The sequence below is a fragment of the Corvus cornix genome, chromosome 6 (genome assembly GCF_000738735.6).
Source record: "Corvus cornix cornix isolate S_Up_H32 chromosome 6, ASM73873v5, whole genome shotgun sequence".
NCBI lineage: Eukaryota > Metazoa > Chordata > Aves > Passeriformes > Corvidae > Corvus > Corvus cornix.
The window spans coordinates 32,123,695-32,150,418 of NC_046336.1; the positions used below are offsets into that span (position 1 = coordinate 32,123,695).

Genomic DNA, 26,724 nt, shown 5'->3' on the forward strand with positions numbered 1-26,724 from the left:
GCGGGCGGCCGGGGCGGGCGGCGATGGCGGCGGCGCGGTCCCGCGCAGGTATCGCGGGCGCAGCGCGAGGGGCCGGGGGCGCGCGGGCTCCGGCTGCCCTGGAGCGGGACCGGGCGGGGTGGGGGGCGCGGGCCCGTGTTGCTGACCGGGGGCAGCAGGAGGAGGAAGGAGGAGGCTGAGAAGGAGGAGGAAGGGGAGGGAAGGCCCCGCTTCCCGCCCGCCAGGCCCGGCGCCGCCGCCGCCTCCCTTTGCCTTTCTGCCGTGCGGCGCTTTCCGCCTGGCGGCGGGGCCTGAGCACGCGGCCGCGAACGGAGGCTGCCGACGGGGTAAAGGAGCTTTCACGGATCCCGGCGAGCGCGGGCCGAGGGACGGAGGGAGGGCAGGAGGGAGGCGGCGGAGCTGGTGCGCGGCCCGGCCGCGCTCGCGTGGCTCTCCCGGGGTTCCCGTGGCTCCTGTGCCCTTGTGCGCGGAGACGGAAACAGCCGTGGGTGAACGCGTGCGGTGTTCTGCCCGCAGCGCTTCTCCGCGGCGGCCGAGCATAGCCGTGGAAAACAGATAATACATGTGAATTCTTGGTTCCGCAGTGTCACCTTTCCCTTAGTGTTCCTGGAAATGGGAATACGTTTTTGCGTTTTGAATCGCGTTAATCCCGTTGTTAAGGGGAGATGGAGGTTGTGCCTTAGGAAAATAAGTTGCCTTACAACTTTCTGTGTTTCCCGTACGCGACGCATGTTGCCCACCAGGCTTTAGGGATGTAAAACTAATATTTCAAGACTTTTATTTTTTCTCTTCTTTTTCTGTTTTTTGGGGTGGTTTTGGGTTTGGCGGTTTTTTTTTTTTTTTTTTTGGTTGGTTGGTTGAGGGTTTTTTGTTTGGCTGGGGTTTGTTGGGTTTTTTTTGACCCAGAATTAAAATAGCCTGATGGTATGTGTTTCAAAGATTGCAGCTGCGTTTTATTTTACTAGATTACAGTTACAGAAGATAGACACCCCGGAGATTCTGCCTTTCTGCCATGGCTCAGTTTGGAGGACAGAAAAATCCGCCTTGGGCTACTCAGTTTACAGCCACTGCGGTGTCTCAGCCAGGTCAGTTTACACATCACTCAGTGTTTGAACCCTGACATCTAGTAGATTTGGAGATTCCATACTTGGGTATGCACTTCAGAGTGGCACGATGCTAACTAACTTATCTAAACTCTATTTAAGAGGTTTAAATCGGGATTTTTTTCCCACAATAGAGACTTTAAAAGTCATTGCTTAATACTGTCTTTTGGTTTTGTTTGTTATTTTGTTTTCTTAAGGGGTGTGAGTAAAATCCCAGGTGAATTTGTATTGATTGTTTCAGTCAATAAATAATGTATCAAGTTATTCATATCCAAAGATGTGTAAATCATATTAAATTATGTGGTTCTAGATTAAATAATATCAGCACTAGTAGGGCATTACAGATTTTTTAAGTGCTGTCTGAGTTTCATTTCCTGGGCAGCCTGAATCAATGTTTACAAATTTTTTTGCCTTTATTAATAGGTTAGATGTAATTCACGTAGCAGAAAGCTCTCTGAAATTTGTTACATTGGGTGAGAAGGGGGGTATTTTCTTTTTTAATGCTAAATTGGAACTTAATGATCCCTATAACCGGAGGTTTTGCCCTAATAATGGTAGAGAGTTTCCTTTGATTTAGCTAAGAAGGGTTGTGAATTGCAGGCCACTGTTTAAAAACCTAGCTGGCTTCATTTTCATGTTTCATGTTGGTTTACAGCACAAAAGGTTTGAGGCAAGAATGTGAAGCTTGATGCATGATGAATTTTGGTGCTTCCATTTCCAGTTCTGAAGTGCCTTTTGCTCTTCTTGAATACAAATAGTTTGTGAATTAAATGTTGTAGTTATGTTGTGCAGTGTGAAGAGGCTTCAGCAAAGCTGTGATACTTGGAGGGTTCAGGATGTGTTTCTGCAGTTGCTCTGATTTGATATGAAGTTCAATGTCACACCTCCTTTGTCAATGGCTTTGTGTCTGGGAGCCAAGCAAAGGTTGGGAATGTTTGACATTCTTTGGAGGTGCATGTCTGGGGTGGGAATCTTTCTCCTCTCCTGACTCAGTTTTCTTTCCCAAATCCTCTATCTCCAGTTTTTCCCATGGGCACTGATCCAATCACTCTGTGTATCCTCAGAGACTGACCACCCACCATGTATTTCACAGTACTCTGTCCCAGTGTGCCTTTTGCTTTTCCTCCATGCCCATTCTGCTCCGTTCCCTAGCTAAACTCTTGCTGTCCTTAACCAGCTGCCCACAGGCAGTTTTTCGCTGTTTCTCTGAATAGCTCACACTTCCCTTATCCAAATGGCACTATCTCCTGTAGAAGTTCCCTAATAGCTGGATAGGGTTGGGAGTGTGGGAGAGACAAACTTTGCTTTTGGTTCTCATGTTGGGCTAGGGGAAATGTTGGAGCAATCAAAGAATGGGACGATTTGGGCTGGACTCCTTGATATGTTGACTGATGTGACAGCTAATCCATCAAAAATAGTGGTGGAAGGTGGAGGACAAGATCCATGTCCTGTTTCAGAGGGAAAGCTGCACAAAACCTGCCAAGGGGAGGAGCTGGCGGTAGTCTTTAGAGCTTGGTGAGGTAGGACCAGGAGGGAGCCCTGGAGGAGGGGTGGATGGAGCATACATCAACTTCTTATCCATTTTCTTATGCTCATGACTCTGCCCTGGGCCAGCCTACTTCTGAGCCTCCTTAAATTAAATGAAGTGCAAATGTAACTGGGATAGGACTGGTCAACATCAGTTGCTGTGAGAGATTTTTCACCTGCCCAATGAGGTCAGTATCTCCAGGGATTTATAGCTGTTCATCTGACCCGGCAGCACCTGACTCAAATATGAGACTCATTAAAGATGTAACATTTGGTTGCACTTTTGCCTTCTTCCTGTGCTAGCTCCACGTTCCTTCATGTTCATAGTGTCTTCACGTGTTAGTGTCCTTTCCTATTCCTGCTGCAACACACAGTCACCATGTCTGCATCCTCTTTGTTCCCTGTGTGCACTGTTGAATCCAGTCCCTGGAGTTCTTCTGCCCAGCTGCTGTTTTAGTACATAGTTGTTCCCCTGCTTTTTTAATTGGCTATTTTGATTTATAATACAGAGCACAGGAAGCATCTTTTGGAAGGTAAACAGTGCTCTTTGGCACTGCTGGGAGCTGAATAACAGTGTTCCTGGTTGAACTTGCCCCTTTTAATGTGAAGTTGCAACCTTCCAGAGAAGCTGTTTTCCAAAGGAAGAGATGCTTTCAGTGCTCAGGTGCTCTGACCAGCCTGAACTGCTGCTCACCTGTGTTGCACCCAAGAAATTGTACATATTGGCTTACCCTTGTGAATCTCAGTGTTAGTAAATTTCTCTCGTTTAAAGAAAGTGCTTTCAGAGGGTTGGCCAAAGCTGTTACATATATTTATGCATGCTAGCTGTTTTTATCCAAGTGCCGGGTTCCTTCGCCAAAGCTTTGAGGTGCTTGGCTGTGAGGGAAAGAGACCTTGATTTTTGTAACACAAGCAACGTGATATATAGTTTTTTTCAAACTGTCAGAAGCAGTGAGTGATGGTGTTATAAACCCAATTCGATAATTGCAAAGAGGGTAATATCAGGATTGGGGGTTTGTGTTTTTCACTGTTTTGGTATGGGGATTTTTTGGTGGATTTTTTTTTAAATTGCTGATGTGGATGCTGTCTTGGCCATCCCTGGTGAGGAAGTAACTGAGTTAAAGCTCTTAATTATTAAGGTGTGACACACTAGTTGTAGACTGACATGCTGTATAGTGAAGGGTTTTGCGATCCCTTTGGGAGGGCTTACTAATTACTCTCTCTCTGTGCCTGTGGTATTGGAAGAGAGATGGGCAATTCCAGGTGCCAGCAAAGATCGATGTGTGAAGAGAAACTCCTACATGTAACACAGTGAATTTTTGTCTACTCATCATCTCGTGATTTTATGCATCACAAGACTAAAACCAGAATAAAGCCCCCGCCATGCTGGTTGAGCATTGTTAAAGCATGAATTAAATCATGCCTACTACAGAAAATTACTTTTAACTTGCATAGTGATGTGCAGACTCCTGAAACACCTGCAAGGGAGAATTCCCTCCTCCTCTCTAGCTCTTCATTTTTGGCACATCTTTGGTTTGTGTCGCAGTGCTTGCCCTGTACTGTTTTCAGTGTTACGATAAAAAGCCTGGTTTTATAGAGCTGTAGTGCTGGGGAAGTCCTGGCTCTGCTGTGTTCTGCCTGATTGGTGGTGTTGTCTTTGCTGTATCAAGAGTTAATTGCATTGGAGTGAAGAATGGTGCAGCTGATGAGAGCTAAAGTGCCTGGAGCTCAGTGTCCTGTTATTGCTGGTTGCCCCTGTGAGGTGACTAAAGCAGTGTGTAAGAACAGGGCGAGCATGTGTGGTCAATCTCAAGCCACTAAGGAATAGTAGTTGGTGCACAGTTTGCTGGCTTGCTGTAAACAGATGTCCCATGACAAATACACTGAGCCTGGTTTCTGGTGTGTGCCTGCTAAAAGGAGTATTTTTGGAGTAGGTTGTGTGGTGTTTGTATTGCAAGTGTGTTAAGCTTAAAGAAACTTGAAAACCCAAGGACCCAATCTCGCAATTTCTGGCAACTGTGAGATGTCTCCCAAGCCCTGCACAGGGTACTCCTTACTGTAACTGTAATAAACCTATGTCACTTACCAAGAAGATGTATGTAGCTATGTACTTAGAAGATCTTTAGGGTTTAGAAGTAGGAGGAGGGACTACTAAATGCTGTCTTTGTGTTTGTTGCAACAGAAGTGTCTGTTACCTAACCCAGGGCTGCAGCCTAGGACAGCAGTTTCTGTCTGAGCCCTTTCAGCTGGCCGTGCCGTGCAGTATTTGGTGCCAGTGGGAGTTGTTTGCACTGCATTTGAGGGAAGGCATCTCCATCACTGTACTTACTGAGATCATTACAAATCGTAAGAAGCTATTGTTTGCCACTGCAGATGCTTGGTGCCAGTAATAATAATATGGCAGTCAGATGTCAATTCCAGACTCAGTCTGTGATTCATTCTCTGTCTGTTGTTTTTCTGTGTGATTTTTTTCCTTTTTTTCCTCTTTATTTTTTTTTTCTTTTTAACTGGTAATGCAAACTCAGTTGCCTAATTAATTGTAGCCTGTTTGACCAAGATGAGTACACAGATGAAAGTCCTGGAATACTTCGGGGCAAATCAGTGGGAACAAGATACAGCTTTGAAAAACTTGTTACTACAGGTGTTATCCTTTGAGGGGATCTTGGCAGTGTTTTTGTCTTTGCCCTTTCTTAGTAAGTTGATCTGCAATGTTGTAGATGATAGATACCCAGCCGATATTAAATGCTCAAAAAGTGACAGTAGAGATGGCAAAAAAAAAAAAAAATCTTGTGTTTCTGTAGTTGACAAAATGGGATAAGGGTCTTAGGAGGGGCTGGGAATTGCTCGAGGTAATTCTGGGTTATGCTGAAAGGGAAATTGCCATAGTGAAACTGAAGAGCTGAATAATCCCAAATCTGGTTTTGGGAGTAAGTTTTGTGGGTACCCTTTGTACAAAAAGTGGGAGAAAACTTGTGAAATTTGCTTTTGATAATGCTTCCCAACTTCATCCCCCCCGTGTTGGAACAACGTTAGAACTTCAGAGTGAATGACAATAGCTGGCATAGTGACACAGATTCAAAGGTAACAGGATAGAGCAAATTTCTGCACTAGTGGGAATTTCTGTTCGGCATATGGAAGTGAGAAAGATGAATGCATTGGTTATTTGCCTTGAGTGAGCCAGGAAAGTACTACAGCCAGGAAGAGTGAAAGTTGTCCCAGGATGCAGCAGCAAAGCTTTTGAATTATATTTAAATGTCTGTTTAAGGTGTGTTATGTGAGACATTGGTGAGGATGCAGTTGAGGGTTTTTCTGGATGGTCCAAACTGCACATTCAAACTGAAACTGATGATCAAGTAGGAGGCAAGAGGATCAAGACAGTGGAGGGTCTGTCATGAGACAAGCCTCAAATTTTGTTTGCTGGCTTCTAAAGAAATGCAAATGTTGGGATTTTCCAGGGGGAAAAAGTTAATTAAATGCTGTACACTACGGAATGCTTAATTTCACTTTCAGAATACTATTACTTTCTGGAATGCTTATGTGACAATACTTGATACAGATCATGGTGATAGCAATTATTTTCACTGCTTTTTGTGTATTTCTTTCCTGTTTCCTTCCAAAACTGTAAGATGGTCAATGCCATCAACAAAGATTGTGCTCTGCTGTAAAGGACAGTGTGGTAGGAAGGATTACATTATTCAGGACCTGTTGAGTTGGGTACAGCATTATGGTAGTGATCACCAACTACAAGCAGTGTTTTTCTGCATTCCTGGATCAGGAATGAAAGCTTCATTTTGCATCAGTAAGAATAGCATGGAGCACAAACTGCAGGAATACTGTAAATATGCTCTTCCTTCCATTGTGCGTCTTTGATGTCTTTGGAAGAGAGAAGAACCGTGTTCATCATGAATGTTGCTCAGTCCCGAAGATGGCTGGCTGACCCGTTTTTGCTGGCAGTATGTTTCCGTGCTGAGTTTCTCTCTGGTTTTATTTAAACATGTGGACTAGACTGATAACTTAATGAAGTGATACTTGATCATGCAGCTGCTGATAATTTTTTAAAAAGTCCTGCCAAAGAGGGAGCAGGTTTCCAGATAATTTTGCAGTTTTTTGCTGAGATTCGCATTTTGCAAGGCTCTTTGTTGCCTGAAAGATCCATCTGTAAGTCTTGAGCATACCTCGTTCAGAAGCATAGCCTGTGCATAGCTGCTCCTCATGATTTGCTTATGTTCTGTGGTGAATTAGAAGCTGGTATGACAATAAAATAAACTAATCCTTCTAGGCAGTTTGAGTCTGGGCAGCACAAACCCTTCCTATCAAGAGCTGAAGAGAGCTTGAGTCCCTTACACATGCGGACTGATGAAACTCTCTGTTGAAGGCTGTTCCTTCTCCACCAGCCCCCACTTCTACAACATCCAGCTCACAGGGACAGAGACAGCACTGAGTGAAGCAAAAACTTGCGTGATTTCAGAGGACTCATTCCGTAGGCCTCTGTTTCATAGATGCTGTTACAGTAAAGATTTCTCTTGCCCTCAGATAGAATGAAATGTATTAATTTACAGAGCAGAGCAGCACTCTTCATTTGGCTCTTCCAGGACCTGAAATACCCTCAAGAAAGTATACGGGGGGTGTGTGTTGGGGGTGGGTGCGGGTGGGGATGACAACTACAGAGCTATAAAATCAAGAGCAGCTCAAGAGAAGGAAATTTAGTGGTCTCTGTGCCCCTGCTGTGGTTTACTACTGGTAGATGAATTTAAAAGAGAAGCAAATGGGATGTGATCCTTTTTCTTGAATTCTGGAACTTCATTCATCTCCTTGGTGAGCTTGACTCAGGTGTAAAGCTTCGCACAGTGCATCCTGTGTAAGCTGAGGTGCTGGGAGTGCTCACTGGCCATGTTCCCTTCACAGCTGCCCTGGGCGTGCAGCAGCCCTCGCTGCTCGGAGCCTCCCCGACCATCTACACGCAGCAGACGGCGCTGGCAGCCGCCGGCCTGACCACACAGACCCCCACCAACTACCAGCTGACACAGACCGCGGCGCTCCAGCAGCAGGCGGCAGCCGCGGCCGCGGCCCTGCAGCAGGTAAAGCAAACACAGCGGCCAGCGCTCCCTGAACTTCGTAAAGCTAAAGGATCCAGCAGAAAACCAGAATGGAAAATGGTGAACATTGAATGTGAACCTGTCTTATCAACGGTGGGATTTGGGGTTTACAGCTAGCAGTAGTTGAATTAGTCTGTGAAGGTGGGAATTTTGGCTATGGAGGTGCTGATTTTTAGCTGTGGAAAGCCCTTTGGGAGAATGAGTTTTGCTGCATCTGAACTGAGAATCTCAAGTATCTCCCATCACTATATATAGCCTTTATAGCATTTTGCATGATATTGTAATGTGTCCTAAATACTGTCTGAGTGTCAGGCTTAACAAAAATTTTTGACTTCAGCTAGAAAGAGAACATCAGGGTCAGCTCTAAAGGCTTAGAATATTTTTTACAAAAATGAACTATGTTGATACTATTAGTTTTTTTTTTTTAATTAAAATTGTTAAATATTAATTGTTTTTATCTAGAACTTGCTAAGCAGATAACTTTTATTTGATATTATTGTCATAATAATTCTCCTGTTTATGAGATATTTTGCTTTTATCTGTTTCAGCAATATTCACAACCTCAACAGACTCTCTATAGTGTACAGCAACAGGTTTGTCTGATTCTTACTGTGTACCTCACAAATAACTTTAAAAACAATGCCAATTGTGTGTCTTGTAGGATTTGTCTCCGAAATCACCCTCATATGGGAAGTATTTAAAGAAACTTAAGTTATATTTTGTGTAGTGAAAGAGAGCTTGAAGTTCATAAACTTGGAAAAATGTATGAATACAGAATGGAAGCCTGCCTTCCTTAATGCGAAAAAAAAAATTTAAAAATACATACTATTCCATGTGTAAAGGATTCCTGCTGAACTTTGCTCCAAACAGGGCCGTGTATTTTAACTGCTGGAAAGATGCTGTCCAAAAAAAGTTCCCTTTTGGGTTTTTATTATGGTCTTCAAACTTAACAGGGTATTAAAAAAAGAATAAAAGTACAAGGGAATTACATGCCTAAGCTGCTTCAGCTGCCAAAATTTTTTTGGTATTGCTATTAACTTTCAGTTAAAAAAAATTTAGTATTTCTCCTTTCTGGATAAACCTGGGTTATACAATCTTAAAATGAACCCCACAAGCACAGTTTTACAGATGTGCAAACTGCTGAAATGACCAAACCCCAAAGGGCTATTAACTGACTCAGATTAAGCAAAAACTCTTAATTGTAAAGAGGAGGTAAAATTGTACAATTTCCTTAAGCATATAAAATTGATTTATAACTTTATTTATTTTAAGTTGCAGCAACCTCAGCAGACCCTTTTAACTCAGGTTAGTTTGGTTTTATTGTTTGGTCTTCATCCCCAAACACAGATAATGCAAGAGTGCAAATTTGTGACATCTTGGGTATTTTAATCTGTAAAATGAACTAATATGAACCGACATTTTATTGGTACAAGTTTATTTTATCCAGATGTTAAAATATGCATAGCCTTGGTTTCAAAAATTAATAGCAACCACTTTTCCTTAATCTTGAAGAGAATATGTGTGTTGATTATATTTTAATTTTTTTTTGTTTGAACTTCAAGTGTCCAGTTGTTTTGCAGTAAATAACAAATGGGGAAAATCTTTCTTTTCTTTGTGAAGGAATTTAACTTTCTGTATTAACAGATTGTGTACAAAGAGTTTCAGAAAGAATCTTGCTGAGCTTGATGGGTTTAAAACATGTAGCCATTTAACACACTGAAAATTGCTCTAGTTCCATTTTCACTTGAACTTTTAAACAGGCTTTAAAAAGGTAAAAATGTTTGACTTGATTTCATTATCTTGCTGTGTTCTGCTTTTGTAAGAAGGCAAGTACATGAACTGTTGAGTTAGGGAAGAGTTTGTGTTGGCCTCAGCCTTTACTGACTTCTAACACTACAGGTGGGATATAAATGCAGAATGACCTCTTAAGCGTGTATTCCTTGCAAAGTTGGGAATTCGTCTCTGCTTCAGGCCCACTGTATGGGTTACCTGTAGACAATAATGCAGTCTTCATGCTTTTTGTCTGGACAAGGTGCGTTTTTGGGGGAAGCTGACTCTTGTAAAAAAGAAGGATAAACAAAGCCAGTCTTCATTCAAAGTAAGAAAAAAGTCATCTTCAAAAAAAACCAACAACCCAACAAAAAATACAAAAACCATCTGAAAATGTCTATTCTAATTGCTATAGTCATTTTAAACTGCTGTCTCTGTGACTGAAGGACCTGTTCCCTGTCAGTCTGCCAGCTGCTTACAAGATTTAGAGTTGGCTTTGTTTTGCTTGCAGCCGGCAGTCGCGCTTCCAACCAGCCTCAGCCTGTCCACGCCCCAGCCGGCAGCACAGATCACTGTCTCCTACCCAGCTCCCCGCTCCAGCCAGCAGCAAACCCAGCCACAAAAGCAGCGTGTCTTCACTGGAGTGGTGACTAAGCTACATGATACATTTGGCTTTGTGGATGAAGATGTCTTCTTTCAGCTTAGGTAAGCTGTGAGCACTGGCCTGCAGATGTACTCTGTGATACTCTCACTAAATCAAAGGTTTAGATGATTGCACGCTAATTCTGTGACTCCACTGATAGGGCCTGCAATAGTGTGTTGTTTTCATTCAACAGTGAAAGCCAGAGAGGTTAATACATGCTAGGTCTAAGGTACTTCACATGAATTTTTGAAATTTTTTAACACAAAACCCAAAGCTGGGAGACCCAGAGGTTATTAGCTTCTTGTAATAGGAAATTGCAGAATTTGTGGGTGATGAAAAGCATAAAATTTGCTGTCTGCATGTCTTAACTTGGTATTATTTGGGGAACTTTTGCCTTTGGGCCAAAGACAGGGAATAACTAAGTTCCTGTGCTTACCCTGAACTGGAGTAGGTAGCACCAAAGCTGAATTTTGGGGATAGATGCTCTTCCTATAAGCTTTTTTTAATGAACTTTGCCTACTTTCTCCCATCTTTTAAAAAAGACTCTCACATACATTTTCTGTAATGTTTGCAGTGCTGTTAAAGGAAAGACACCTCAGGTGGGTGACAGAGTTTTGGTAGAAGCTACTTACAATCCTAATATGCCATTCAAATGGAATGCCCAAAGGATCCAGACCCTTCCGAACCAGGTATGTGGGGTTACCCAGCGTCACTGGCAGTGACTGACTCTGGTTTAAGCTCGCTCCCAACTCCCCTGTGTTTGCTGCCAGAACCAGAGCCAAGCGCAGCCGCTGCTGAAGACGCCGCCGGCCGTCCTGCAGCCCATTGCTCAGCAGACTGCCTTCGGGGTCCAGGCGCAGCCACAGCCACAGTCCCTGTTGCAGGCACAGATCTCAGCAGCTTCCATCACACCTCTGCTTCAGACACAGCCTCAGCCCTTACTGCAGCAGCCACAGCAGAAAGGTGCTCCTTCAGTGCATACCTTTTTGGGGGATCCCTCTGATGCTTAGTGGGTGATGGTTGTTTTCTTGTTAGTCAGAAGGTTGAAGTAATAGCTGAAATAATATGGAGGGGACTGTACTGAGTTTTCAGATTGAATACGTCTGCCTGCAGTAGCTCAGAAATCACCTGGTTAGTGAAATCCCCATGGACTCCTGTTCATGTTAAAATTTTGTAATCTGAAAGCAAATTCAATGTAATTTTTGTTCTTTCACAGACAAGTTGGGGAGTTGAAAGTATTAATAGCAGTGCAGTTCTTCAGCATCTTCTGCTGTGTTCTGCAAAATCAGGTTTCGCAGTTGTATTGTTAAAGCTGTTATTTCTTTGCTTACTCGTTTCAGTTAGCCAGGTTGGCATTTGAGAGAGGAAACACTGCCAGATGTGGCAAATCTAAAACAAAGGTGGTGGAGTCTCTTGAACTTTGAGGGGCTGAAGAAACAGTAATGGAATTGATAGGACTGCTCTTACCACAATAACAGCAAGGGTAGAAGAACCTAAGCAGACTTGTTTTGTGTAAATGCTTACTACAGTCTAATTAGTCCTAGTTGTTCATTGGTGTTTAGTAACATTTGCTCCACTTAAATCACTTGGTTAAATGTCTTGAGACAGACAAAGTATGTGCTGAGGGATTGATGTGGTGGTATAATACATTGATTTAGGAATGATTTTTCAGGATGCCAGTTGTTTTTACGTATGAGTAGCCTCAAAATGAAGGTTTCAGTTTTCCTTCAGTTCAGTGAGTAGAGAGTATATCTGTCTTAATTTAAGTTTTCCAAAAGGCTTAGCTATTTACTAGGACAGATCCTACATGCTTGGGTTGTATTACTTCCATCCGAAGAAGATGCTTTTAAACCGATTTCATTTAACTACAGTGTCAGTTTGCATCCATGAAGAAAAGCTTAGGTCTCATGAGTTTCTTTGGGTGGGTGTTAATAATAAATAGATTTGACTGTAGAGTTAGTTTAGAAAATGTACACGAGAGAAACAGCTGTAAAGCAGCAGTGTTTGCCAAGTGTACATAGTTGCCCTCTGTTCTGTATTGATCCTGTACATTTTGTACGTGTTTCAGGTGGTTTATTACAGCCTCCAGTCCGTCTGGTTTCACAGCCTCAACCAGCTCGAAGACTAGACCCACCATCCAGATTTTCTGGGAGGAATGACCGAGGTGGAGACCCTATGCCAAACCGAAAAGATGACAGGAGGTATGTAGACCAGGCTATGATCCAAGCAGTCCATAAAGATCTGTCCTCACCCAAAGCTGAGCTGCTTGCTTCCAGAGGGAGTCAGCGACACTCACAAGTCGTGTTACCCTTAGGAATTAGTGAAGAGTTCTTATCTACCTGAAATTAATGAGTTGTGTAATCATTTTCGCTTGTAAAGAGACTGTACTGAAACTTCTCCTCTTTTTTGAGTTGTCTCTGACAGGTCTGGCTTCTGTTGTGCTAGAAATCATGTTATGTTACCAGCCTGCAAAAATATTTGTGTTTTGTATGTGTTCTTTAAGTCGTGAAAGAGAACGAGAGAGACGTAGGTCCCGGGAAAGATCTCCCCAGAGAAAACGCTCCCGAGAGAGGTCGCCCAGACGAGAGAGGGAGAGGTCACCTCGGAGACCCCGACGTGTTGTTCCTCGTTACACGGTTCAGTTTTCCAAGTTTTCGTTGGACTGGTATGTTTATAGTGCCAGGTGTTTACCTACAGTTCACTTAATCATGGGCACAGCTCACCATGAGCCATGTCAGCCCACATGCATGTAATTGGGTGTTGAATGATGATCCTGACTTTAAAGAAAGCTCAAATATGCAATTGCTGAGAACCTTGTATGATAAACTTGTTTGAGGTTCTGTGTTACTTTAGAATGCTATTGCATATAAGCTTTATAACCTTGTTTAATAAATATTCCCTAACATGCAGACACCTGAATTGGAAGAGTGTTTAATAGTTACCTGTTTTTAAACTTCATCCATGACATTCAAATATAGTGTCCTTGAGATTTTATATACAGTATCAAATATACAGTGGTTGTATTGCCAACTGATCTACCTCTTAATGATGTACTTTGTTAATAGTTCTTTTTTGCTGTATCTTTCAAGTAATGCTGTGTCTTTCAGCCGTAGCTGCGATATGATGGAGCTGAGGAGGCGTTACCAGAACTTGTATATCCCGAGCGATTTCTTTGATGCTCAGTTTACATGGGTGGATGCTTTTCCTATGTCTAGACCATTTCAGCTGGGAAACTACTGTAATTTCTATGTAATGCATAGAGAAGTAGATCCTATAGATAAGAATGCTGCTGTCCTTGATCCACCTGATGCTGATCATCTCTACAGTGCTAAGGTTTGTATGCTTTTTCACTAATATGACTATTCATTAGAAATTTTTATCTGTAGGGTGCAAAAGTGAGTATAACGGAACTGAAAATATTCTACAGCCATTTGAGCAAAATACAGCGTTTTAAGCTTTTCAGTAAAAAGCTAGTATGTAGAGCTTAAAGAATCATGACTGAAATTCCGTTTGGTTTTGTCTTACTAGAGCTGTGCTAAATCTTGTGTTTACTGAGGGCTCTTCCATTCTCTGCACCCAGTTGCAGGGATGTGACTGTAGGAAATAAAGCCGGCTCCTGCAAGATCTCTGATTTCTTAGGCAATTCATTTTGAATAGTTAATTGAGTCCTTTTTATTCCTTCAAGGATACTTTCTGTGCAGTGTGTGTTATTCTGTTTAGTGGTATTTTCTTTCCTTCTTTCCTATTCATCTCAATATTTATTGTTTTGTTTAAAGTAAATTGATGTCTATGTTTAACATGTAATACTTCTAACAGAGATTGCCCTAGAAATCTCAGATCAATTTTAATGACAGATTTCAGATGGAACAGGTTTTAGGAAAATGTTCTGATGAAGGGGTCTTATACATGATTACAGCCCTTGATGCAGCATATTTTGACATCAGATAAAGATAGAAAGACTTAGCTTACTTGCCTTCTGTGTATAAAAACTGCAAAGCCTTGGCTCAGGTATCAGACATACTGGTTTTTTCAGTCTATTTGTGCAGCGCGGAAGCTGCCTTTTAGGAGGTCGAGCTTCAAAACAGTCAGTAACTGAGAAGGAGCATCCTGTTTTATCATACACCCTGTTTAGGGTATAGAGCAACCTTGTTAAGTTTGGGTATGTGTGTTTTTAAGTTGTGGTCATTGTTTGCCAGTTGTAGTGAGACCTTCACAAGACTGCTCTGACTTGCACCACAGGTGATGTTGATGGCTAGTCCGAGCATGGAAGATCTCTACCACAAGTCATGTGCTCTGGCTGAAGATCCCCAAGAACTTCGTGATGGATTTCAGCATCCTGCTAGACTTGTAAAGGTAAATATGCTTCAATGCCAGACACTTTTGGCAATAAAGGTTGGTTATAGAGCTTTACTGTTTTTGACAATAAGAGAGGAGCTTGTAGACAGCTGAATGATGACTTCATTTTTCCTCTGAAGAGACCTAGTTTGTATGACAGTTCTTTTTCCACTTTATAGGAGCTTCACATTTACTGCTTTGTTCAACTTAATGAAACTCAATTTGTTAGCTGTTTTTTACAAGCACTTACTTGGTTTGTAAGGGCTTAGCTGTGAAGAGAATACACATGAAGCAGCATTTAAGCAGCTGTGTGTTAAGTGAAACTTAACCATTAAACTGAACAGGATGCAAGTGCTGTGGGGTTTCAGGACAACAGACTTGTTTTCCAGTTAAATTCTAACTTAGGGCAAACGGGAAGACTTTCATTTATAGGTATGACGCTCTTGTGGTCTCATCTTTTGTAGCTTTTCTTCATCATTTTTAAGCAGACGCATCTATAAATGTGTATCAGAGTTAAGGCACCATTGACGTGACTGTCTTTTGAGTTAGAAAGCTTTTAATGGCAAAGGAACAAACCTATACCAATAAACAAACCTGATGAAAAATCTTGAAAGCAAGAATGAGTGATGATGTTTAAACCTATTCCATTGCTGAAATAATCTGTGGAAAAAAAATAACTGAACTCTTTCTTGACTGATTCTCATTTTCAGATTTCAAAATAATGTGACGGTTTACTCACGGATTTCAGTGTGTGTGCTATGAAATATTCTTTGCGCTTTGGGAAAATGACTTTTTACCCCCAGCAGGGGAACATTCAGAAGACTCTTTTTGTCTAGTTTTTAGTGGGTATGAAAGGCAAAGATGAAGCTATGGCTATTGGAGGACACTGGTCCCCATCACTGGATGGACCTGATCCAGAAAAGGACCCTTCGGTGCTGATAAAGACGGCTATTCGTTGTTGCAAGGCTCTTACAGGGATTGACTTAAGTGTGTGCACGCAATGGTAAGTACTGCACTGCAAAGCCAAGTACACTGTAGAAGTAAATACTTGTCTGTTACTGGGACTTAAAAAAAAAAGGGAAAAAAAAAAGGCTGGAAAACTGGAAAACCCTTTTTTCTTTGTCAACTGCTCTTGGTAGTTCAGGTAAACTACTCAAAGGATGTTCTGTTTGATAATAAGCTTGATTGGTGCCAACTGTGCTGAATACTGCATTAAGAACTAATTAAAAATTCTGGATTTATTTTGACATGTTATACTGTAATTTTTTTAATGAACGTGCGTTGAAAATATTTTTCATTTTGTGCATAGCTGGAGAGGATCGTCAAGAGAACTTCATTTCATTGTTCTTTTGTTATAAATAAATAGCCGTTTGTTATACAGCCATATTTTCTCTTGATGGGTTTCTGTCCTGTATTAACACTCACTTTAGTTGTACTAATACCAGGAAAGCCTATTGTATGCTAAATTTGAAGTGCTTTATTTGCACATGAAACCTGTGTGGGCTAAGCAACAAGTTGTATAAAAAGCATTTTGTTGGCTTTCCTCCTTTTCAGTTGCAATACCTTATTACAAGTGTGCCAAAAGAGAAAATATGGCTTCCATAATTTTTTTCTTTAGATAAACCTCAAGGTCTTGCAGCAAAATTTCTTTACTTGATGTGCTACAAGTGATCTAGGCTCTTTAAAATGTATTGTAGAATTTTTTTTCCAACATGCTTCTTCCCTTGCGACAGGTACCGTTTTGCAGAGATTCGCTACCATCGCCCTGAGGAGACCCACAAGGGGCGTACAGTTCCAGCTCATGTGGAGACAGTGGTTTTATTTTTCCCGGATGTTTGGCATTGCCTTCCCACCCGCTCAGAGTGGGAAACCCTCTCCCGAGGATACAAGCAGCAGCTGGTCGAGAAGCTTCAGGGTGAACGCAAGGAGGCTGATGGAGAACAGGCACTGAACGCTAATCCCTTTTTCTATTTCTGCTTCTCACAGGCACAGGAACACAGGCACAAAATGCACATACCACATACTACACAACATACATACATAGGAGGAACATAACTGGTAACAATGACTGGTAAACCAGCTTTCAGCAGTGTAGTGAATGTTGCTTTTTATTTTTATTTCAGCTAGTTCACTAACTCTAAATGTGTATGCTGATATCACAAATGGAATTAAATTGTGCTTATGATGCGCAGAAAATTTTTTTATCGTAGATGTAGTTGCTGGAATCTGGGACCAGTTGTTGAGTGAGATTCAGTTTATGAATAGCTGTCTTTAAACATTTTGCCATTTTCTGAAATTTCTAAATTCTCTCTTGTGGCCAGTTCTAATTGTGGTATTTGAAATTGAACAAACACTAGTCTGAAACATCTGAATTTCAGGCCATGTGGCTGATCAACATCTTGGAATAAGGGAAGGTCTGACTGAACAAAGAGTAATTTGGGGGATTTAAAATCTGGGGGAAGATCACCCACTGTGTGGTTACTTGGAGACCAGCAGTGTCTGTGTAACCCCAATATCCTTTGTGGTGTTGCTTATCACCGTTTTGTGTTCCACAGATCTGGCTTGTATTGGCTGAGTGGCACTGTGATCATTTATAAAGTGGTAGAATGTGTGTGTGAACTTGTCTAAATAATAACTTTAGGAGAAGACTATCTGAAACAGTTGTGACCTTGCACAGATCAGCAACAAAATTTAAGAAATAACTGAAATGCTTTCAAGCTTTCTGAATAATAATTTCTAAATTTTATTTGTCAGGATGAAGAGGAAAAGGATGATGGGGAAGCTAAAGAGATCTCTACGCCCACACACTGGTCTAAACTGGATCCAAAAACAATGAAGGTAATAAACACTTTTAAAAATTTGATTCCATTGTACATTTTCACCCATAAGACGTGACCTGAAATACAGCTGTATGTTCCCTTAACTGAGCAAAAAAACTTTAGTAGTGTTTTGCTGAATTTATAGGTACTAGATGTGATATCACAGTATGCAGGAATGACTCCTTATTGTAGTGAGTACAGCTAATTGAATCTATTCTGAACTTTTGAACTTTGTAGAATTAAAGGGTAATAATGTATGATACGTTAACTGGAAAACGAGAGTTCTGCTGTAATCAGCCAGATTACTAGTTACGTTAAAAAAGTGGGGTCTAAAATACTTAAATCATACATTTTTGTACAATTACTGCCTTTTTAAACTATGTCAGGAGACATAATAAAAAGTTTCCTCAAAAGGAATAATAGTAATAAACTATTTTAATCTAATAAAATTCTTTCCCTGCATCTGTGAAAAGTTCCTCAGAAGTTTATTGGGGAAAACATCACTTTAAATGTAGTAAGTTTTTTGTATCAGTAACTGTTAGTGTTTTTCAGCACATGTTTAAAAGAATACAGTTGACTTTTCAGTACTCTTAGTTTTTACCTCGCTTTCTCTACTAATCACATCTTTTGTGATGTCACTGCTTGATACACTTACAGAGCTTTTATTTACCAGGTAAATGACCTTCGCAAAGAATTAGAAAGTCGAACCCTTAGCTCTAAGGGACTGAAATCTCAGCTGATAGCTCGACTGACAAAGCAGCTGAAAGTAGAGGAACAAAAAGAAGAGCAAAAGGAGCTAGAGAAGTCTGAGAAAGAAGAGGAAGAGGAGGAGGATAGGAAATCTGAAGATGATAAAGAGGTTAGGATTTGGACATACTTGGTTTAAGTGCTACGTATACATAAAATATATGAAACATTTGTATAAATATGTATAAGCATAAAAAGTGAGGCATGTGCCTAGTTGTGCTGGGATCTTGTTCTCAGGTGACTGTACTGGGAACTCTTGCTGTAACTTGAGCTGCTGAATTGGAAAGAAATCTTGGCCAGTTTGAATTTCTTTATATCAGCCAAATCAGCTGAAATGTGCAACTGTGCTAAGGATGTCTGAATTAGTGTTTGACCTTAAATGTAAGGAAACATAAATCCCAGACTCCTGAGAAAAACCATGCTCAAGACAAGTGAACATAATTTAACAAGACCTTAACTCATTAAATCTACATGAAAAGCAGTTGCTTAGTTGTGTTGGCCTCTGTGTCTCACAGTCCAGCTTCTTCATGTGGCAGATGGTGTGCTTGGGTTTTTCCCTTATTACGAAGCTTTAATTTTTGCTTTTGCATACTTGCTCTATATTGGAGTTTGTCAGTTTTGCAGTTCATAGTTGTAGTGCTTAGTCTGGTTTGCTATTGTACAAGGATAAACAAGATCTGTGCAGTAAGGCTAAAGCTCAACCGCAGAAAAGGGGCAGAAATGTCTGGCTTGTGCTTTAGTTGCTTTTAAAGTTGCCTTTTTGTGTGTTACCTGCTAACCTGTATGGGGTGACTGGAAGTTTAGGTATCTCTCTAAACCTTGTTGATGGAGGAAAGGCCGTGTGCGTGCTAATTCTGTCAGCTGCTTCTGCCTTCTCCCAGAGCTTGGATGGGGTTCAGCTAGCTTGGGTTTCTTACCACAGCTTTCTTAGGATTGGAGGGGAGCTTTGATTGTGCTGGCTTTTTTATGAAGCACAAGCTCTGCCATGACTTTTTTTGTAGTCAGGAGACTTCAGTATTTCTCTCTTGGCAGTCAGTAAGCTGGTGGCATTTTACCTTTTGTAACCTTTTGTTTCATTTGCAATCTATAGAGATTGCATTTCCCATAATCAAGAGTTAAGTAAATTGTCATCTGGTACTTGTTAAAGCTGTGTTGGTTATCTTTGGAGAGATGTTATATGAAGCCTTTCTATTCCTTTGTAAGGAATAAACAGCTTGCTGCACTGTACAGCTGTGCATTGCTTTCAGCAGCTTAGGCTTTCCTTTGCTTTCCTCAGGGCAGTGAGTCCTAGAGACTAAGGTAGAGGCTGAAACTTCAGCTTTTGATTATGCTCCATGTTGGGTTTTTGCCCCTTTTTAGGAAGAGGAAAGAAAACGCCAAGAGGAACTGGAACGTCAGCGGCGGGAGAGACGCTATATCCTGCCAGATGAACCAGCCATCATCGTGCACCCAAACTGGGCAGCAAAGAGTGGCAAGTTTGACTGCAGCATTATGTCTCTAAGTGTTCTTCTGGATTATAGATTAGAAGATAATAAAGAACATTCCTTTGAGGTAACTCAGCTGTGCTACTTACAGTTAGCCATTCTTGATTCTTCTAAATTTTTGTGTGAAAGTTTTTTAATTGCCAAGTCTTTGATACATGGTACAATGGCAGTATAGTCACTGCACGGTATCCAGAGGAATACACAGGTTTTCAGATATGGAATGGAGTTTGTAAAGTTGCTTAAGGTTTCCATATTCAAAGCAGATAATAAGAAATCTGACTCTCCATAAAATTCTGATATGGTGAAAGTTGCTAAGATGGCACTCACAGCTATTTTATCGTAATTATGTACATTTTTAATACATGGTTTAAAACTTTTTGTTAATTCTCTTTTCTTTCTTCTTTATGTGCAGGTGTCATTGTTTGCAGAACTCTTCAATGAAATGCTTCAGAGAGATTTTGGTGTCAGAATTTACAAAGCACTGATTTCTCTCCCAGAGAGAGAAGACAAGAAGGACAAAAAAAGCAAAAAAGATGAGAGAAAAGAAAAAAAAGAAGAAAAAGATGATGAAACGGATGACCCAAAACCTAAGAGAAGAAAATCCGGAGATGATAAAGATAAAAAAGAAGAGAGAGATGAAAAGAAGGTCTGCAGTTAGCCCATATGCAGTTCTACCCTGTCTGGATCAATATTAAAGTGTTTCTATTTCAGTTTTACATTATTGCATTCAAAAACTCAGCTCTTGTAATGTTAGTTAACTGATTTGAGCTTTTGATCTATTTAAATATGCTTCAATTATATTCAGTAATTTAAAAATTTTACAGGTGTATTGGGAGTATTTTAACATTTAGCTGTATCACAGATTTGTATCTGTATCTTGAGTGACTATGCATAAATGTAGGCAAATTTTGTCTGGTAGTAAGGTTTTTGCTTTGCTGGTTTTTGATTCTGACTAGATAAATATTTAGGAACTTTTGTTACAGAGGGAAGATAAAAGGAAAGAAGATTCTAAAGATGAAGAAGAAACTGAAGATGACAATAATCAAGAAGAATATGATCCAATGGAGGCAGAAGATGCTGAAGATGAAGATGAAGGTATCTTGAACTATGAATTTTGTGACCTTTCATTTTTTTTTTTTTTATCATCACTGATTATGTTCTTTCAAGCTGGAGAACACACTGGAACTAGGCAATTTAAATTATTACACTAATTTTATATTAGTAATTCTGACCAGTTCTACGTAAAATGTAAGTACCTTTATGTTAGGCATTGTATGAACATAGTTAATATAAACTAGCTGTGGTGCTCTAAGTAAGGCATGCATATAGAAGTGGTTTTATTTTTTTCAGAATGCAGACCACTCGCAACTCCCATTGAAGTCAGTAGGAGATGTGAGTATTCAGCACCTCTGAAAAACCAAGCCACTTTTACGTGCCTAACTTCCTACTCCTGAGTTCTGGAATGTCATCCTGGTTTGGCTAGGACAGAATGTAGAGTGGGTGCTCTTTATCCGATGTTACAAGAAGTTGGTTTTTGTTTGGGTGGAGCCAGGTTAGCCTGAAGAAATAGGGAAAGGGTCTGGAGGACTTTCCAGGCAGTGGCAGCGACTCTTTCCCTCCTCAGAGACTCAGAAAGGTGCAAGACAGCGTGTGTAGTTTTTGAACTGTACTTTGGGGTAGTTGCCTTTCTTTGGAGAGGTTTTGCTAGAGATACAGGTTTGAACTGTGTGGATATTGCAGTCCCAGCATTTTTAGTTGTATTTTTGGCAGAGTACTGCACCAGCTTTAAAATGCTGGTGCTAATCTGTGGTTTCCAGAACAACTCCTATTTGCTTATGATTTGTGAGAGTGGCCTGGGCTTGTTTGTTCCATACTAGTGCTGCTGCTTCCCATAATCTGTCCCAGTCAGTAGTTGCTGAGGAAACCCAAGAAGCCATGGAGGTGCAGGAGAAAGTGATTTGTTCTCAGAAAAGGGTTGGTAAAATTAGCCAAGTGTTGTAATGCATAGTTTTTTCCAAAGTTGTCCTCACAAGGAAGGTGAGCTTAAAGCTGAACTTGGCACATGATTCTCTGACCCAAGACTTGCACGTAAGGTACAGAGCTGCATGCCATAATCCATCCCAGCAGTTGTCATATCCCTTTCTCTCTTTTAATCTAGTTTTACTGTACTGTCTACCTTTAGACAAAAAACCTGCCATTTGTAATTCACATCTAATAAGTGATGTGATCTGTAACTTGGAGAATCTAAGTCATAGGAAGAGTAATCTCTCACTCAGCATGAGTATAAACACATGATTTTAGTTATATAGTTTATATGGTTTTTATTATATGAAATATTTGAGAGTAAATAATACAGAATCTGAATAGGAATAACCCATAGCTGAGTGCAGACTCTGCCAAGCCTCATTAGGGAGAATTGTGATTTCCTGCATACCTCTTAAATAGATGGAGACATTGGCAGAACTCATTTTTGCCGAGTTAGCATTTGTTTCAGCTCTTCTGTCCTGTGTATGAAACAAACACAGGGAAAAAAATTACAAATGGCTTATGTTAAAATAAGACTAGAGAAAAAAATAACAGGGCCCACTACTACACATTTTTTATTATTTTTCAGGGAAGTATATTGCAGATGTTTGGGGGTTTCTGTGGACTTTTCCAGTGGCCACATGTATTCTGGTAATGGTTATATAATCGTTTGCTGTGGGTATGTTGAGTTTTCTTTCTGTTTTGCAGACCGGGATGAAGAGGAAATGAACAAACGGGAGGACAGAAGAGAGGGAAATAAGCATTGCAAAGAGAGGGCATCTAAAGATAAAGTAATTAACACCTTTCTTAACAATTGCATAGACCTTGTTAGAGGTGTCCTAATTACAGCTTAGCTTTATTTTTATTATAAGACCTGTTTTTCACTTTGCAAACAGCTGTTAAATAAATTATTGAGGGCAGAAGGAGGGTTTCCTATTTTATAATTAGATTAATTCTATGACCATTTTTTACATTTTAGCATGAACATAAGGAAATTGTGTCTACCAGCTGTTACTATCCATTGTGCTAAATTTCTTTTAAGTATTGAAAGATTACTTGTCTTATATAGCTTAAATTAGTCTCAAATAATGTGGTCTAAGTAGGTAAATGCTAGTAATATTAATTACTTGACTGAAAGTAACGATAAAATGAACTGAGAAAAAACTTCTGTTAAGTGAGAACTTGGTGTATTTTTGGAATGATATTTTAACTCCCTAATGATCCCTTAATCAATTTTCTGTAGGAGAAAGACAAGACCCAGATGGTAACTGTTAACAGGGATCTCCTCATGGCTTTTGTTTATTTTGATCAAAGTCATTGTGGATATCTTCTGGAGAAGGACATGGAGGAGATCTTGTACACTCTTGGACTACACCTGTCACGTGCTCAGGTTTTGTATAGTACTAAAAAACACTTTCAAAATACTACAGGAATATTTTAAGTGGGAGAAACGTAATTTATCTTCTAAAGGCTTTGCTTACGTATCTGATCACTTATTTTTATGCAGCCACTTCGTATTTACAATGAAATACTAGTTTAATCTTCTGTAAATTGTCTTGGAGGGAAAAAGCTGAAGTTTGCAGCTTATAATATGCCCATACTGTATATGTAGCTTCTGTCTCAAAATTGTATTTATTCTTTTCCTAGTTTGTTTGCATTTTAAGCATGTTAAAGTTCAAAAAGCTATGCAATTTCTTTTAAGTTTTCCAAGTTAAACCATTCTTGTTTAGGTAACAGGATGTCTGGGTGTTAAATAACACCATTATTTCTTCCCATGGCTGTGTCATAGGTCAAGAAGCTGCTGAATAAAGTAGTGCTTCGAGAATCTTGCTTTTACAGAAGACTAACAGATACTTCTAAAGATGAAGAAAACCAAGAAGAGTCTGAAGAGCTACAGGAAGATATGTTAGGTGGTGTATATATTTTTGATTTTGCCTCAAACTTTCAGAGTTGTTTCTATGTGAATGGTAATGAGAGTTCTGAGGTATTTGATTTCTGGCAGAAACTAATTGAGCCAGCTTGGAAAAGTAAATCCTTGGCAATTCAAAATCAACAGGGTTTGTTGTGCTTCCAACACATAATGTTGCAACTCTAGGAGAAATGTTAATATGGAACAGGAAGAGGACAGAGGTTAACGTTCAATATTGATGAACATCATTTCTCATTATATTAGTTTTGAAGTCAGGAGGATCAGAGTGTAGGTAGTAGAATAGAGCTGAGTTTTGAAGACTAATTATTGCAGGAAAGAAGCATAGAACAATGTCCTGAAAGAGGATGCTTCTTTTTGGCAGGGGGGGAATTGGGGTCAGGGGAAGGATGGAAATGTGAGGGATAGACCAGCAAACTTGAATCTGTATTGGTTCTTTTAAGAAGTTTTTGAGGTTGGTCACTAGAGAACGACTTTATGATGATTTCCTGATGCTGCTGAATGCAATGCAGGGAACCGCTTGCTGCTGCCATCGCCCACTGTAAAGCAGGAGTCCAAAGCCGTCGAGGAGAACGTTGGGCTCATTGTGTACAACGGAGCCATGGTGGATGTTGGGAGCCTTCTACAGAAGCTGGAGAAGAGTGAAAGGGTGCGGGCAGAGATAGAACAAAAGCTCCAGCTACTAGAAGAAAAAACAGGTGGGATGTTGCTTTGAAGGCAGTGCTTACAGGGTGCAAGACTTTTTAAGTAGATAAAATCAATTTGGGTGATATTTGTGGTCTAAATTTTACTCAAGTTGAATGCAAGATTTCCAATGTAATCAGAACTAAATACTATCAAATGGTAATTCAATGCAGTTTTTAATGTTCTTTAAAAATTAGTATTATGGTGTTGCATGTAAATAGAATATTAAGATGCAAAGTACACAGCATTGGAAGTGACTTGATGTTTTCATTTCTTCCCTTCCTAAGACGAGGATGAGAAAACCATACTACAACTGGAGAATTCTAACAAAAGTCTATCTGCGGAGCTAAAAGAAGTTAAAAAGGACCTTGGCCAACTGCAAGAAAATTTGAAGACCTCGGATGATAAAAAATTGCAATTTGAGAGTCAGCTGAATAAGACAATCAAAAATTTAGCTACTGTTATGGATGAAATACAGAGTGTTCTTAAACAGGTTGGAATTGTTTAATTACGTTTTTTTATTTATTGTAGGCAAACTTCTGTAGACTAAATTATTGGAACAAACACTTCAATCTAAAAACAATTTTGAGATGAATTCAGGGCAGCAGTATCTTAACGTATATAGAGAAGAAGCTTAATGTTTGATTGATTATTTAAAGATAGCAAATTAAATGTTTTTTTCTTAACTTACAACATATGTTCCTGACTTCAGTATTTTTAAAAAGGTATAAATATTAATGTAGATCTCAAACTGTCTGAATGTTTTCCTGTCCTGATCTTGTCCATACCCAGCAGTCCAAATCTGCTCCTCTGTTTGACTGGTAAAGAGTACTTTTTCAAGGCAGAACTCAAATACTTCAGTATGTGGGAGTATCTCAGTAAAATGAGTTTTAAGCAAACCACATAAGCTCCAGAGCATTTCTACCCCTCAGTTTTTCAGGAAGATACTGGAATTGCTTATAACTAAACCGAGTAGGATACCAGTTCACATAGTATTTAAAGGTGACAACAAACAGTGTCTGTCTCATGCTGCTTTACAGTTCATGTGAGAAGTACAATTTTGACAATTCCTCTCATCCTCTCCCTTTTTCCTTTTAAAGGACATTGTGAAAAACGAAGATAAAGATCAGAAATCCAAAGAAAATGGAGCAAACGTATGATAAACTGCTGCTGTTTAGAAGAATGGTGTTACATAATGTAATATAAATCATGATACCAGAATGTATGGGAAGTGATGCATGTTTGATTTTAGTAGTATAAATATCCTAGTTCCAAAAGATGTATAAAGTTTTATGAATATGAGTGTCTCCTCCTGAAGATTGCTTGTAATTCTTAGCATTCAATTTGAGACACTCCTTGAGTGAAAATAATTTTGCATTGCAAAAAGTTTTAGGATGAACTTTGTTATAGTTTTAACCCTAATAAAGTTCATCAAGGTAATGAACAGTAGCAAGTATTTAATTACCAAATGTTTTTCATTGAAGTCTAGTGAAATCAAAATTTTCATTATTTATAGACTTGCCATTTTTAGGTTTTTGTCTTTATTTCGGTCTACTTAGTCTTTTTAAATTCAAATATAAATCACAAAATAGCATGCTGCTTAATTTTACAAGTAAAGGTTTTTTTTTAAAAAAGCTTCTTGGAATTTTTTTGTTTTCACTTGTCACAACTTTTTTTCCCTTCCAAATATAACTTTCTTCCCCAAAGCTGCTTGTATTAAAGCCTCGTATTATACAGTAGTTCAGATGAGTTAAGAAAGCAATAGAAACCTACCAAAATACTGGTAGGGTTGTGAGATTTATATGAAAATACATGGGCCTGTTTTAAATGTGTGTCATTTGTGTTCATTAAATTGTTCTTATCTTTGGATTAATATATACACTCCTTTTTAATAACAAATGCAGTGTATTAAGATGTATGGTTGAATAGCAGGCCAGTAGATGTCAGAATAATCCCTTATATGGAGAAAAAGCTGCGCGTGTAAACTGCCTTGGATTAAATTTGGACTTACAAAGTGTGTAATTACTGCTAAGACTTCAGTCCGCTGAAAAAATGGATCCACAAGTATCTATACTGCAAGTTGTAATTAAAAAGGAGCAGGACACAACTTGGTTTGTGGGTAAGATGGCCTTGCTTTGTGTTCACAAATCACTAGAGATCGAAACTCACAAGTTAATGTGACATCCTTGTCAAAGGCAACTTACTCAAAGAATGTGAAATATCAACAGTTGTATTTTGGTACAACTTTCAAGAAAATTAAGGGGTTTGATAGTTGGGACAGAAGTGTTTTCTTACAGAAATGGTTAATTTTAGCAGATGTTTTGTTTTTTAGCCTAGATGTCCTAGGTAACTAAATACCTGTTAGGAAAGTCCAAGTGCCATAATATGTATGAATAACCTACATGGAAACTCATGTAGCTTTAATGAGATACACATTAAAATGCCTGAATTTATGTTCAAAATAGTCTAAGCTGGTGCTTTTATCACTTATCTTTCTTGGCTCTTTTGGAGCTAAACAAGTGAAATATCTTTCATTAAAGTAACATGCATAAGCTTCTCCCTCA

The 26,724-nt window shown here is 39.8% G+C and overlaps 1 protein-coding gene and 1 non-coding gene across 9 annotated transcripts; both read left to right on the top strand.

The window, feature by feature from the left end:
- On the top strand, positions 1 to 26,724 carry CCAR1 (cell division cycle and apoptosis regulator 1). Of its 8 annotated transcripts, none has more exons than XM_039553735.1 (26): positions 1 to 48; positions 966 to 1,085; positions 7,536 to 7,786; positions 8,275 to 8,319; positions 8,999 to 9,031; positions 10,008 to 10,201; positions 10,714 to 10,828; positions 10,910 to 11,102; positions 12,208 to 12,340; positions 12,643 to 12,804; positions 13,247 to 13,472; positions 14,379 to 14,492; positions 15,311 to 15,477; positions 16,208 to 16,418; positions 17,229 to 17,312; positions 17,967 to 18,152; positions 19,400 to 19,591; positions 19,937 to 20,170; positions 20,508 to 20,619; positions 20,875 to 20,916; positions 22,258 to 22,340; positions 22,793 to 22,939; positions 23,339 to 23,459; positions 23,989 to 24,174; positions 24,448 to 24,653; positions 25,261 to 26,724. In XM_039553735.1, the coding sequence occupies exons 2-26, from the start codon at positions 1,013 to 1,015 to the stop codon at positions 25,318 to 25,320; spliced, it is 3,570 nt and encodes a 1,189-aa protein (XP_039409669.1). In that variant the 5' UTR covers positions 1 to 48; positions 966 to 1,012; the 3' UTR covers positions 25,321 to 26,724. The 8 variants fall into 8 exon arrangements, with proteins under 8 accessions (XP_039409669.1, XP_039409670.1, XP_039409673.1 ...); XM_039553736.1 differs by having other exon boundaries at positions 9,005 to 9,031; XM_039553739.1 differs by having other exon boundaries at positions 7,536 to 7,708.
- LOC120410252 lies at positions 15,096 to 15,159 on the top strand. The gene has a single exon (XR_005602267.1). It is a non-coding gene; the product is annotated as a small nucleolar RNA SNORD98 (small nucleolar RNA).

What these genes read in the sequence shown, in the direction of transcription:
- CCAR1 (XM_039553735.1), top strand. Translation starts at nt 1,013, where the DNA reads ATGGCTCAGTTTGGAGGACAGAAAAATCCGCCTTGGGCTACTCAGTTT. An exon ending in AACCGAAAAGATGACAGGAG is followed by an intron (nt 12,341 to 12,642) that starts GTATGTAGACCA and finishes GTGTTCTTTAAG; the next exon opens with TCGTGAAAGAGAACGAGAGA. An exon ending in TGCTGAAGATGAAGATGAAG is followed by an intron (nt 20,620 to 20,874) that starts GTATCTTGAACT and finishes TATTTTTTTCAG; the next exon opens with AATGCAGACCACTCGCAACT.